Consider the following 13,288-nt stretch of genomic DNA (forward strand, 5'->3'; position numbering starts at 1 on the left):
CACCTGGTACTGTTAAGGATAATTAAACAGCTCCAAACTGTAACCTGACCAGCAGTCATTAATCCAAACCAACAACCAAAGACAGAATTGAAAATTAAAGATAGTAGGGTTTAGTGTAAGTAGAAAGGACAAAAAGCAAAAAGAAGTGAGAATGCAAATTTAACAAGCTTTTAGGTGCAATTGTACTGAACAAAATCCAACATGTTAGGCATATTTACCACAATGCCTGCTTCTTTTCTCTGGTCAGCTGCCACAATTAAACTGTGAAACTTACAGAGAGACGTTTGTGCACCCACCCTTTTTACATGAATAAACAGAGTGGGAGGTGTTTAGAATGCTTTCATTATTACAATACTGTTTTTTTTTTTTTTTGATAGACATATATATATATTTTTATGGCTTTATAAATATATATTTTTTTTCCTTTCACATTAGATTTTTACTGAAGTCGTGCTGCTTACTGGAAAACAAATACTTTAGAATCTCATTCGTGATTGCCTCACTTCTGAAATACTCTGAATTTGAATGCAATGATACAGTAATCTAAGAGTATAACACGACATTGTAATAAACTGAATACTAATCAACACCATGCATATTACCTGATAATTACAATATTCAACAAGATAAGAGAGAAAAAAAGTAGGTTCATCAAACTATTTTACACTTCTGATCAAACCTTTGTAAGATTTTATTAGTTTTTTCATTCAATCATGATTAAATGAATGTAGCCTTGGTGTTAAATGTTCTGATAAAACATTAAGACATATATATATATATATATATATATATATATATATATATTTCACTGATGAATTATGAACAAGACCAGAGACACACATTATTCTAAACAGAAAAACAGAGTGGTTCTTTTTGATTTCATGTTAAGTTAATAAATGAAATCGCTGAGAGACTACTCAGTTGCTTTAAAGCGATCTTTATTGCACTCAGATGTATTGTTGTAAAGCTCTTCAGAAGCCTTTCAAAATATTTCTGAAGTACCATAAGAGAGGACAAGCAAAGACACTGTGTCAGTTTTGTCAGTTTCAAATGCTGTTCTTGGATATTTTCTGAATTCAGGGCGACTTGCTAACATCATGCTCAATTATTAGCAATGTAGATGGTTTTGTGTCGCTCAATCAGCTCAATATCTTTCTCCAGCTGCTTCATTTCCTGCTCCAGACGCTCCTTCCTATATTTTTTTGGAGCTGTGTCTGTGACAACAGAGAGGCCCTGGTACTGGTGATGAAGCTCGTCCCAGTTCTTCTTCAGAGCCTGACAAAATCAAGGCATCAGACATCGCTTGTAATAGGGGTCAAGGAAGATTTATTTATTTATTTGGTATTTTAATTCAGCAAGAATGCATTTAATTGTTTGAAATGGGTGTAAACACCTTTTTGGATGTTTCAAAAGATTTATCTACTCTCTTTTTTAATGCTACTTTCTATTTTGATAAAAAAAAGTTTCCACAGAAATATTAAGCAGCCGCTGTTTCTTTAAAACATTAAATCAGCATATTAGAATGATTTCTGAAGCATCGTGTGTCTCTGAAGACTACATGAACATGCAAATTTGCCATCACAAGAATAAAATACATTTTAAGACATATTTAAACAAAAAAAAAGTTATTTTTATTCGTAATGCCATGTTTCAAAATATTATAGTTTAAACTGTATTTTTGTTTAAATAAATGCAGCCTTTGTGAGTATAAAATACATTATTATTATTATTATTATATTTATTTTATTCAGAGTGTGTTCCTTTATTTTATTTTTTCAATCCTAATTTAAAAAAAAAAAGGTCACGTCCATTTATTCATATAACATTATTCATATATTCATCTAAAGGAACAACTACAAAAGACAAGCAATTTCTCATCAGGAGATTAATGCTGCAAGATCTGCAATAATAATCTCTAGAGAACACAGGCTACACACAGTTTGTGTGTGTATTTGATTACCTGCAGGATATTGTGGCGTTCTTCACCTGAAAGCTGTTTCATGGCCCCTTCTCTCATTCGCTCCTTGACATAGTTGTCATATTCTCCTTGTGCTCTCTTCACTTCCTCTCTGCGCTGGAGCAGGTACTCTGGAGTTTGGCCATAGTCCTGAGAACAAGCGTTATTTTTGTTCTATTCAGTATGTCCCATGGACAGTATGCTTTGAAACATGAAGCTCAACATCTCATCTTTATTCTCACCTTCTTCTTTATGTATTTGGGGACGAGACCAGAGTTCTCCAACAGTTGTTTGTCTCCCTTCTTGGTGTAAGCATACACAGGCTGGGGTTTCCTCGGGACTGTCATGATGTTCTCCACAGCGTTGGTCTTAATGAAGTTCTTGTTGCTGTGCAGACCCATGAGCGGCTTGTCTGTTCTGGCAGGGACTGGTGGTTTACTGTGTAGCTCATCATCTTCATATTTAAATGGTTTCTCTGAAAAAAAGAAATAAAGAAAAAAGATCCAAGCTAAATTAGTATAAGTGCATAGTAAATAGCTTCAGTGGTCTCAACACCTCTGCACATGAAATTGACATGTATTGTTGCAATGAAACAGTATTTTTATATATAAATGATCAGAATGTCTCAAACACCAAATGCGGGGAATGTACTCTCTGGGAGTTTGGGTTCCTTGGAGTGTTTGAGTAGATATTTCTGTGGCGACGGCACGTCCACTTTTGCTGGTCCCATAGTTTTACTGGGGGCTTTGTTCACCTCTTTCTCCAGCTTCACCTGCTCTCTGAACTTTGACATGTACCTGATAACATCATATAATATATACAACACACTTTATGGGCATTAAAGCAGGTTAAATGCATTCTGTAACACAAACTTCACAATGTAAACATATCAGTGTTAATATTATTTTCACATTATGCTAATGAGAACTGTGGAAGTGCGCTTAATTGTAACAATGAAAAAGTATGTTTTTTTCACGTTTCAAACTGAGAAAATATTGTTACAATGAACAGAAAAAGTACAATTAAATACTAAAATGTCAAAGAATGTGATATAATTCATGTTACGAGATCATGTTTTTTTTAAGCAGTTTTAAACAGTGAGTTACCTGGGCGCTTTCATGGCTTTCTCTTCCTCTCTGGGAATAAGGTTATAGATGCTCTCTGGAGGATAGATTGTGTCGCTCATGATGGCTGAGAGAGACAAAAATGACAAGAAATCAAGAGAAAACGTCCCGCTGTTTGCAGACTGTAGTGTTTTTTGTTCACGTAATGGAATCGGTGTTGTTGATTAACTGTCTCTATGGCAACCACTACCAAGCAACATTAAACACTTCTCCTCTTGTTTTATCTTCTTCCGTATTAGGCAAAGGTTTAATGATTTCAGTACGTTTTAATTTAAGTTTGAATGGGTAGCATTTAACAAAAAAAACATGACATTTCTACGGTTTTATTTATATTATTTGAAGGCCATCGAGAGCCGTTTACTGCTCAGCACGTAAACGGAAGATGTCCTTTCGCGGTTGCCGTACTGACGTGGTTTGTTTACATGGCGCTGCACAAGCCATGCATGACATGAGCGCATGTGAAAGTCAGATAAACGCCGCTTTTTTAAAAACCTTACTTTTGAAACTCAACAATAGTTTGCTATTTTGTGTGCATCTAACTTTGTTAAGAACATCCTTTCCGAAATCATATTAGAGAACATTAACGTTCAAATGTTCTCTTGATGATAGACAGACTAGATAGCCAGAACTGTACAGTACTGGATTTATTTTTTCTTCGCTTTTTAAGGTAAATGTAATTTTATATACATACATGCATACATATATATGTTGTATGTTTGTATGTTTTATGTATGTGTATATATATATATATATATATATATATATATATATATATATATATATATATATATATATACATATATTCCAAACATACAGCTAAATTGATAATTTTATTAAAACGGAATTGTTTTATTCTGGTGAATACTGGCATTAATTTACATTTCGATATGTGAAATTGGCAAAAAAAAAAAAAAAAAAAAAAAAAAAAAACAGCACTTAGTAAATGCTCATATAATATATATATATATATACATATATATATATATATATATATATGTGTGTGTGTGTGTGTGTGTGTGTGTGTGTGTGTATATATATAAACAATTATTTATTATTGAGAATAATTCATCCATGCATATGTTTTGGTTCCACTCATATGCATTCATCCATGCATATGAGTGGAACCAAGCCCTGCCCTACAGCTTCAATAATGTGTTAAACTCTAAAGTACATCAATGCGGAAGAAAGACTCACGATGGTTGTAGGCTCCTGTTGCAGGTGTCACATGTTTCATTTTAGGGTTAAGAAGGGTGGTCTCGAGCGCCCCCTTTGCGGCTTCAATGCAGACCTTTTGGCGCTTACCCAACATTCAAAACGGCATGAAAAAATCATTTCACGAATATGTAAACTTGGAGGAAGACCGCGTGGCTTAGTGTGTTAATTGGGGAAGAGCCTAAGTGTTTATTAAAACAAATTAGTCTAACTAAATAGATTAAATCAGCAGAATACAGAATCTATATATTTTATTTTAGCAAATGCTTTATAATCTTATCATTAGATGTACTGGAATGTTTTAATCCTGTGACATATTTCTGCCTCTTTTTTTCCAAGATGATCCCTTCAACATTTGGCCAGCTGTTAGCTAAAGTGAGAAAGTTGAGGACCCACCTGCTATTTTCTCAGTTTGGTTCTTCATACTTCACTACAGCATGGCTATCAAATCAAATCTCTAAACCTCGCGAGAGAAACATTCTCCTGATGGGTCCTCCAGGAGCAGGGAAAACCTGTGTTGGACGGATTGTGGGACGGAGACTAGGGATGCCTGTTATTGATATAGATGACGATGTTCTCGAAAGGACATGGGGAATGAGTGTGGCAGACAAGCTAGCAGAGATCGGCGGAGATGGATTCATTGAAGAAGAAGGAAAAGCGGTATGTAACTTCACTGCTACAGGAAGTGTTGTCTCACTAACCGGCTCCAATCCACTGCATCCAGATTCCATGCAGCATTTGAAGCGATCTGGACTGGTCTTTTATCTGGATGTGGACACAGAAGATATCATGCAGAGACTCTCTCGAATGAAGGTGAATAGGATCGTGGGTCAGGATGCTGGCGTTTCTATGAGAGAGATTTTGAAGTACAGGAAACAGTTTTATGAAAAATGGCTGGATGCACGAGTCCTTTGTGGTACCGGAGTCTCCGTGGAGGATGTGGCTGATAAAGTCCTGAGGACTCTGGGTAGATATGAGGATTCAGAATCAGAGATGTACATTTCAACAAGGAGCCAAATGTCAAGTGACTCCAAGTTCTTCAGTGATGTTGTCATAGAGGGTCTTGCCCCAGATGGAGGGCTTTATGTACCAAAGAAAGGATTCCCCAAACTGGAACCTTCTGAATGGTTGAGAATATCCAGCATGCCATATGCGATGAGAGCTGTGGCCATACTGGAAAACTGTATCCATCCTACGGATGTGTCACCTGTAGAATTGAGCACAATGGTGCATCGCGCTTATGGCCAGAACTTCGCCAATCAGTTGGTTGTTCCTCTAAAGCACCTCACTGATGATCAGTACATCCTAGAACTCTTTCACGGTCCCACTGCTTCTTTTAAAGACCTGGCACTGCAGTTAATGCCTCAGCTGTTCGCCCACTGCCTTCCACAGATGTGCAACTACCTGATTCTAGTGGCCACATCTGGAGATACAGGAAGCGCGGTGCTAAACGGTTTTCAGAATCTTAAAGACAGTGACCGTAGGAGGATCGGCGTGCTTGTATTCTTCCCTGAGAAAGGAGTGAGTCAGATTCAGAAGCTACAAATGACAGGATTTCAGGAGGGCAATGCCAAGTCCATTAGTGTCCTGTCCGACTTTGACTTCTGCCAGAGGAGCATTAAACAAATGTTTGGGGACTCAAACTTGATCGGACATTTAGCTGTGGAATATGCCACGGTTCTTAGCACTGCAAACTCGATAAACTGGGCTCGACTGCTTCCTCAGGTGGTGTATCACTGCTCAGCATACTTGGACCTGCTCAGAAATCACACGTTGACGTTTGGAGACCCCATTGATGTGTGCATCCCTACTGGAAACTTTGGCAACGCCATGTCAGCACTGTACGCCAAACAAATGGGAATCCCCATACGGAAGGTGATCTGTGCGTCCAATCACAACTGCGTCATATCCGACTTCATCGCCAGTGGAGCGTATGATCTCCGCAAGAGGAAGCTGCTGGTTTCAAACTCTCCTGCCATTGATATCCTGAAATCCTCAAACCTTGAGAGGTTCATCCATCACGCATCTGGCGGGGATGGGAATCTGGTCAGAGATCTGTTTCTGGATCTGGAAAGAGATAGTTTCTTTAAAGTATCAGAGACTTTGCGTCAGAAGATAAATCTGGAAGTTCAAGCCGGTTGGTGCTCAGAAGATGATTGTTTGAGGGCCATACATGAGGTGCACGCAACTAGAGGCTACATAATGGACACTCACACAGCGGTTGGTAAAGTTGTCGCCGATCGTATACATGACAAAACCTGCCCGCTTGTGATATGCTCCACTGCACACCATGGGAAGTTTGCTCCGGCTGTTTTAAAAGCCCTTCAGTGTCAAAATATCCCACAAGACCCTGTTGAGCAATTGGATAAACTCTGCACCATTGGAGGCCGAGAGCAGATGCATGAAGCTCTGATGAGGAGCATGAAAGACAGCAGAGATGATCCACATGTAGTATGTGAGGCTGACTTCAGTAAGCTTGTAGATGAAGTAGAGACTATGATACACGACTCATTTCTGAGAGTGCAGTGACCTGAACTAGCTGCTAATGTCCAGTAGATGGCGACATCTGTCAAGAAACCCTAAACATTATGCCTCATGAATCACATTTAGTCAATTTGAACGCAAGGTGGCAGTAATGTATTGTAATCTTTCAAATGTTTTATTTTATACTGATACACACAATTACTGTAACAGCCTAGAGTTACACAGCGAAATATCACTTGGTGGAATAATTAATTTGAATAAATATAGCAATTTATTAATTATTGCTTATATAGTATTGCTGTTGTTGCTAAGTATTGGGTATTTAAAGGTTTAAATACAAATTATTAAAACCCACAAGGAAAAATCCTGTTACAAGTACAGTTCATATTTGAAGAATAATTGTCATTATTTACTCACCTTTGTGTTATTCAAACCTGTATGACATTTCTTTGTCAAACACAAATTTTGAGCCATCTGTTTTTTTTCTTCAATAAAATGCAGTCATCTGTTTGCTTAACATTCTTCACAATATCTTCTCTTATGTTGCACTTAAGTAAGCCATAAAGGGTTGAAAGGACATAATGAGTAAATGATGCTAGAATTTTCTTTTCTTTTTCTTTAAGGTGATCTATCCCTTTAAGTTTTAAAACATATAATTTATGTACATTGAAGAAGCTGACAGATGCAGTGATGAATCGAGAAAAGGCAAAAATGAAGATATGCTGATTATGATTTATTTAAACCATTTATGACCTTTCCCGGATAGAACAAAACACCTTCTAAGATGTTTACATAACCTTAGAGGTCGTCATCTTAAGGTCAAGCATGTAAATGCAATCGTTTACTTAATTCACAAGAAAGCGGCACATCGACATTGAAGGCTTTCAGTTTATTTTGGTTACTTACATATTCATCCTTTTTTTCTCCAAGTGAGGAAAACAAATCATAACAAAGGTGAAGATAAAATCATTTGTATTCTGAGTGGTGTCAAATATGCCTGTTCTTGCCGAGTCAGTAAACAGCAATCCCATCATTCTCTTGGTCCCATGTGATTTTTCACTGCTCATTTCAGGACTTCCGGAGCTCTGCTCAACACGGGAGAACAAAATACCTTCATATGCTTTATGTACAAGAAACACTCACATATTCAGAGACTTAAATAAGATTCCAGTAACATTTATACATCAAGCAGACAAGACTGAGATCTCACTCACAAAACTACCGGAAGTGAAATGCAAGGTCAGAACATTCAAGCCGTCAAAAATACTATGCAGATATTTGACTGTTTTTAAAAATAGCTCTTGAGTTGCAAATGGTTTTTCAACATGCAGTATGAATGCATCAAGATCAAACGTGAACGTTTCATTCAAACAAAATAAAAGTTCATCTTTAAGAGCTTTTATAGGCAAAAGTTACAACCAATAACTGTTCATATACAGCACTGTGCAGAACAAACAAACATAGCATATGTGACTTCCACCACTGTAATGTTAAACATTGCACAGTATTGTATTTCATGAGCGTTAAAGAGAGCGTATTCTTCCAACTTATACTCAACCTCACTGCAAATCTGAAAAACCTACTGTACTTTCTTTTCTGAAACACTGAGGACTTCTTTCCATTCAACAACACCGTGGACATTCTTTGTATTGAAAGAACAGCATGAGCATTCTGCTAAACATCTCTTTCCTCTTCTCCAAAAGAAAGTCGGTCATACAGGTTTGGAGTGCCACAAGGGTTGAGTCAATGTCAGAAAAGCTGTTTTTGGGTGTGAACTATCCCTTTAACACAGAAGTGTTTCCTACCCTACTTAATATACTTTTTATGTACAGATTTGTTTTGGGCATGAATTAACAAATGTTCTACAAAGTGTCTGTAAAGCCTCAGAGGGGCTTTAGTTTAATACTGAGGTAATGTTGAAATCATACATTTTAATTTCATGCTCCATTACTCGATCTTTAAAGAGGATGGAAAAGCGCTATTAGGAGAATGCGAGCGAGTTTGTTTTGTTGATGCTAAAACAACACTGGCTCACACGCGCGCAAACAAAAATAACAGCGTTTTCGCAATGCTATTACAGTCAGTAATGTATACCGTGATGTCATCGACAATGTAACAAGAGCGTTTTAGATACAGGATTTTAGTCAGTCCGACATAAGCCTTGAATGAGTGATGATATTCACAAGGAGGCTCCTCGAAGTTGATTGTTCGCTCCCGTAATAAGGCACAGTGACTAAATCAACATACAGTGCTTTCTTCAGCACTGACAGACCATCACTTCAAGGAAACGCACGCTGAGAAGTGGGATCAACAGTCTTGTACAACTGTCATGGTCTGTGAGAATAATGAGGATCGTTTTAGCTCCCCTTCTGCTTGATGAAGTTTCTGCAAAGAATAAACACCATCTAGATACACACATGAGGCTACAAGATTTCCAAGACTCGGACACGCTTGAACACTGAAAACAAGTTCCAAGTGAATGGTTTTCATGTGCGACTTTACATTGCAACACCAGACACGAGCACAATTGGACATGAGAAGACCTTTTGAACCACAAATGACACATTCTCCCGACAACAACCCCTTTGCCCGAAACACCAAATACCTATTTGAATCAAACACCAAATGACCCCTCAGTCTAGCTGCGAGTCTCACAGCTCTTAGGGATTCAAAGGCCTTCGCGCTTGGCGGTCAGTTAATATCACAGCGTCTCATTCGTCAACGTGATGGACAGACCGGAGACTCCCAACACCTTCAGAAGCTCATAACTGGCCTGCAGGGGAGAGTGGGACGATGTGGCGCCAGCCAGATGCCACGCCACGATGCACAGCCGCAGTCTGTCGGGGGTTGATGGATAGTGAGGAGCACCTGAAGGGGAGCCGAGGCAGGAGCACGAGGCAGGACGGTCTCAGAGTCAGCATGCGACACCGGGAGGGAACTGAAAACTGGAGGGTTCAAATCTATGGGTTGCATATCAGGTGGCAAAAGGAGCTGGCTTTGTGCTTGGACATCATGGAGCGGGTGGACTAACCCTCCTCTTCGCTCTCCTCCTCTAGTGCCTCCTCGAACACTTGGTCCGGGAGCCGGAAACACTCCTCGAAGAAGTTGACCAGCGACTGACTGAGGTGCTGCCGCGTTCCCTCATTGTGAATGAAGTGTCCTTCGTCTGGGTAGATCTAATGAAGGACACAAGACATGCTATTTAGCCCATTATCACAGAACAGCACATGTCAGGCTGATTCCACTTTCACCCTGCATCTTCTGGAGTGAACGTAAGTCAGTCTGACATCAAAGGTTGGTGAAAGAATAGCAGGATAGTTCCAGGGGTCTCAGTGGCTCATTATTTGGTTGATTTATTAAAGCAAACAGATTAAAACTTTTTCTTCTCTCTTTATTTTATTTTATTTATGTCTTGGAAAATGTTTTCACCCATGCCTTCATGTTTTATTTTTCCTACTTTTTCAATGTCTTTTAATACTTGGAAACAGTTTATTTTATTACTTTTGCTAAATTTATTTTAATACTTTTTAGATTACCTTGTTTTACCCTAAACTACAATCAGACTTTAAACGTGCGCACACACACACACACACACACACACACACACACACACACACACACATATATATATATATATATACACAACTGTCCCAAGTTGTATCATCATCTCCAACACTTCACTGCAAAAATTATGCTATGCAAAATTACACAAAATGTGTGAAAATATTATTTAATTGTAATTTTTAGGATACAAAAAGAAAGTTAATTGTAAAATTAGCCATTTTATTCCAAAAGGTTTTTAAATATAATTTATACCACATAAAATGACTGTGAAATGACAGAGGTAAAACATTTACATTACCTACAAAAAATATGTATAAATAAAAACACATTAATTTTTAATGTCCAATTTTATACACTGTTAGTAAACAGATGAAATTGGTGAGAACATGAAATTGTGTATTGAACCATTGGTTTGAATCAAACAATCAAACCAAGTGCGTAAACATCCAGGAACTTCTACTGCGACGATACAAACTTTCCTTGTGTGCGTGGCAGCTCTGACACGTCCTAACAGATCATAAACTGAGAAGAACAGCTTGACACAGCGACGATCACACACATCCTGATGAATATCTGCCCTAATTAATTCCACAGTCATTCAACAGCCAGTAATTAATAGCAGATTTATAAGCGAGCAGAAAGCAAAGAGCAAATCTCCTAGTGAGGGAATACAGTATAATGGGATTATTCAGCGTGTGGCTCCTGAGAATGGCCTGTATAATCTGTTTAAATGAGCTGCATGCACTGAGTGTGTCTAATACCACCGCTGGCAGCAGCCGCTCAGAGGCTCAGGATCCCGTCACCCCACACCACACACACCTGTGACAAACAACGTCATGCTCACAGACGGATGCAGGTTGTACAGTTAAACCCCCGTTCATTTGCTCCATAAAGAAATTGATTTTTAACGATGACGTATAAACCTTTCCTGCCATCAGCTCTTGAGGATGTTATGTGATGATATATGCTTCTGAATAAATCACAAGGGTGTTTTCAAATTCAGTGTAAAAAAAACAACAAAACAAAACAAAAAGTAGTACTGTACTTTTCTGGACTATAAGTCGCACCTTTTTTCATAGTTTGGCTTGTCCTGCAACTTATAGTCAGGTGCGACTTATTTATCAAAATTAATTTGGCATGAACCAAGAGAAAACATTACCATCTACAGCTGCGAGAGGGGGCTCTATGCTCCTGTAGTCTACACTGAAGACATATAGCGCCCTCTCGCGGCTGTAGACGGTAATGTTTTCTCTTGGTTCTTGATTCTAAATAAATGTGACTAATAGTCCAGTGCGACTTATGTATGTTTTTTTCCTCGTCATGAAGTATTTTTGGACTGATGCGACTTGGATGCGATTTATAGTCCGAAAAATACAGTACTTATTTGGAAGTGGAATTTCCAGTGAAGAACTACAATACCTGTAATCAAAGTCAATGTTACCATGGAATGTTATTCATAGCAAAAGTGCACATGGAGCTCTGTGAGCAATCTAATTTGATTGATTGATAGATAGATAGATGATTTGATTCTCTGTATATTTTGCAAAAGTTCAAAACATGTTTTTATTCTATTCTATTCTATTCTATTATTCTATACTTTTCGAATTATAATAGTTATTGATTACATCATCATTCAAATTCGTTATGTTTAACTAAATATAGTTTTTTTTGAATGCACTGATGAATACTTTAAATGAAGATGACATTTTTATGTTTGTTAAAAATAAACTAATCTCTGACTGAAACACCACGCTTGCCTCATCTTGAATATCTCTTATATTCATGTCTAATGCCTCTTAAACTTAGAATTGAGGCACACTATGGCCTACACTATCTGTTCCAAATCAGCTGTTCCAAGAGATGCAAATTCAAAAATATTAGAAACAAATATATAAACTTAGCATATTTCCTAAATATTTGCAAAAATATTATGGTGTTACTATGCTTTAGCACAGTCAAAAAAACAAACAAACAAAAAAAACAACAACATGGAGCACTTTAAGCTAAAACCATAAAACATGTTATTACAAATTATATATTATAAATGTATATTTTTTATAATTAAATAAAAATCAACATTTTAGTTTAACTTGATGTACAAAAATACTAAAAACTAAAATAAAAATGTATAAAGCTTTAGACATACTTAACAAATTAATAATAATACAAATAATTTTTTATAATAAAAAAGTGATACATTAATAAAAATTATGATAGTCTCCCAATGATACCAAAATAACACTGTGGCCTAAAAGCATAATAAAATAGTGTAAAATATTGTACACTGAAAAAAAAAAAAAAAAAAAGTATTAATAATAATAATAACAAACTGCTTAACCAGCAGGAAATAAAACTGAATCGTAGTTCAAATCTACCTTTTGAGTACACAGTTTATTATATTTTAAAAATGCATTGATCTTCCATTTTAACACAAAAACACTGTTCTGTCTGAATGTCCTCTAAAATGAAGAAACAAAGAAATTCTCTTAAACTTCTGAAGATCTCTTACCTGCAGAGTGTAATTTGCTCTCTCGCTGATCAGCCTGGAGATGAATTTGGCTGTGTGCTGAAAATGAACTTGTTCTGGAAGGTAAATGAGATGCGTGCTAGTTGACAGTGTTCTTTCTTTTATAAAGACATTGTAAGAATTGGAATGGAAGTGTACCATCTGCTGTCGGATGAATGATTAAAAACTTCTTATCGATGAACTGAGACGCTCTGTATGCAAGGTTGGCTATCTGTGGAAATGTTAAAGAGAACACCGTAAGTGTTGTCAGGACGGTGACTACAAAATACAGATTATAAAAGAGGAAATGTACCTCATATGCCCTCCGATCTGGCTTGGGAGGGCCTAGATATCTCTCTGAGAAAGCTGAAGCTGAAACCAGGAAAGAAGAACAGTTTCAGTCAACATTTGACAGTGACATTTGTTAATTTCCGAGCATTT

The 13,288-nt window shown here is 37.2% G+C and overlaps 3 protein-coding genes across 9 annotated transcripts in view; 1 reads left to right on the forward strand and 2 right to left on the reverse strand.

Annotated features, from left to right (window-relative positions):
- Positions 1 to 921: 921 nt before the first annotated feature.
- Positions 922 to 4,356, reverse strand: enkur (enkurin, TRPC channel interacting protein). Of its 4 annotated transcripts, none has more exons than XM_026200778.1 (6): positions 4,276 to 4,356; positions 3,064 to 3,148; positions 2,609 to 2,754; positions 2,200 to 2,432; positions 1,961 to 2,107; positions 922 to 1,275 (listed from the first exon to the last, which is right to left on the reverse strand). In XM_026200778.1, the coding sequence occupies exons 1-6, from the start codon at positions 4,313 to 4,315 to the stop codon at positions 1,102 to 1,104; spliced, it is 825 nt and encodes a 274-aa protein (XP_026056563.1). In that variant the 5' UTR covers positions 4,316 to 4,356; the 3' UTR covers positions 922 to 1,101. The 4 variants fall into 4 exon arrangements, with proteins under 4 accessions (XP_026056563.1, XP_026056564.1, XP_026056562.1 ...); XM_026200779.1 differs by having other exon boundaries at positions 1,987 to 2,107; positions 2,591 to 2,754; positions 4,276 to 4,352; XM_026200777.1 differs by having other exon boundaries at positions 2,591 to 2,754; positions 4,276 to 4,350.
- On the forward strand, positions 3,506 to 7,675 carry thnsl1 (threonine synthase like 1). The gene is made up of 2 exons (XM_026200775.1): positions 3,506 to 3,748; positions 4,633 to 7,675. Exon 2 carries the CDS (start codon positions 4,633 to 4,635, stop codon positions 6,820 to 6,822), a length of 2,190 nt encoding a protein of 729 aa, XP_026056560.1. The 5' UTR covers positions 3,506 to 3,748; the 3' UTR covers positions 6,823 to 7,675.
- A 377-nt stretch (positions 7,676 to 8,052) lies between these two features.
- dpp6a (dipeptidyl-peptidase 6a) overlaps positions 8,053 to 13,288 on the reverse strand; it is a 345,025-nt gene continuing 339,789 nt past the window's right edge. For all 4 annotated transcript variants that reach the window (XM_026200773.1, XM_026200772.1, XM_026200774.1 and 1 more), the window contains 4 exons: positions 13,161 to 13,219; positions 13,007 to 13,079; positions 12,851 to 12,924; positions 8,053 to 9,953 (listed from right to left, as the gene is read on the reverse strand). In XM_026200773.1, coding sequence (XP_026056558.1) covers positions 9,804 to 9,953; positions 12,851 to 12,924; positions 13,007 to 13,079; positions 13,161 to 13,219 — 356 coding nt within the window. In that variant the 3' untranslated portion in view covers positions 8,053 to 9,803. The remainder of the gene's footprint in view (positions 9,954 to 12,850; positions 12,925 to 13,006; positions 13,080 to 13,160; positions 13,220 to 13,288) is intronic.

The sequence above is a fragment of the Carassius auratus genome, chromosome 24 (assembly GCF_003368295.1).
Source record: "Carassius auratus strain Wakin chromosome 24, ASM336829v1, whole genome shotgun sequence".
NCBI classification, from domain to species: domain Eukaryota; kingdom Metazoa; phylum Chordata; class Actinopteri; order Cypriniformes; family Cyprinidae; genus Carassius; species Carassius auratus.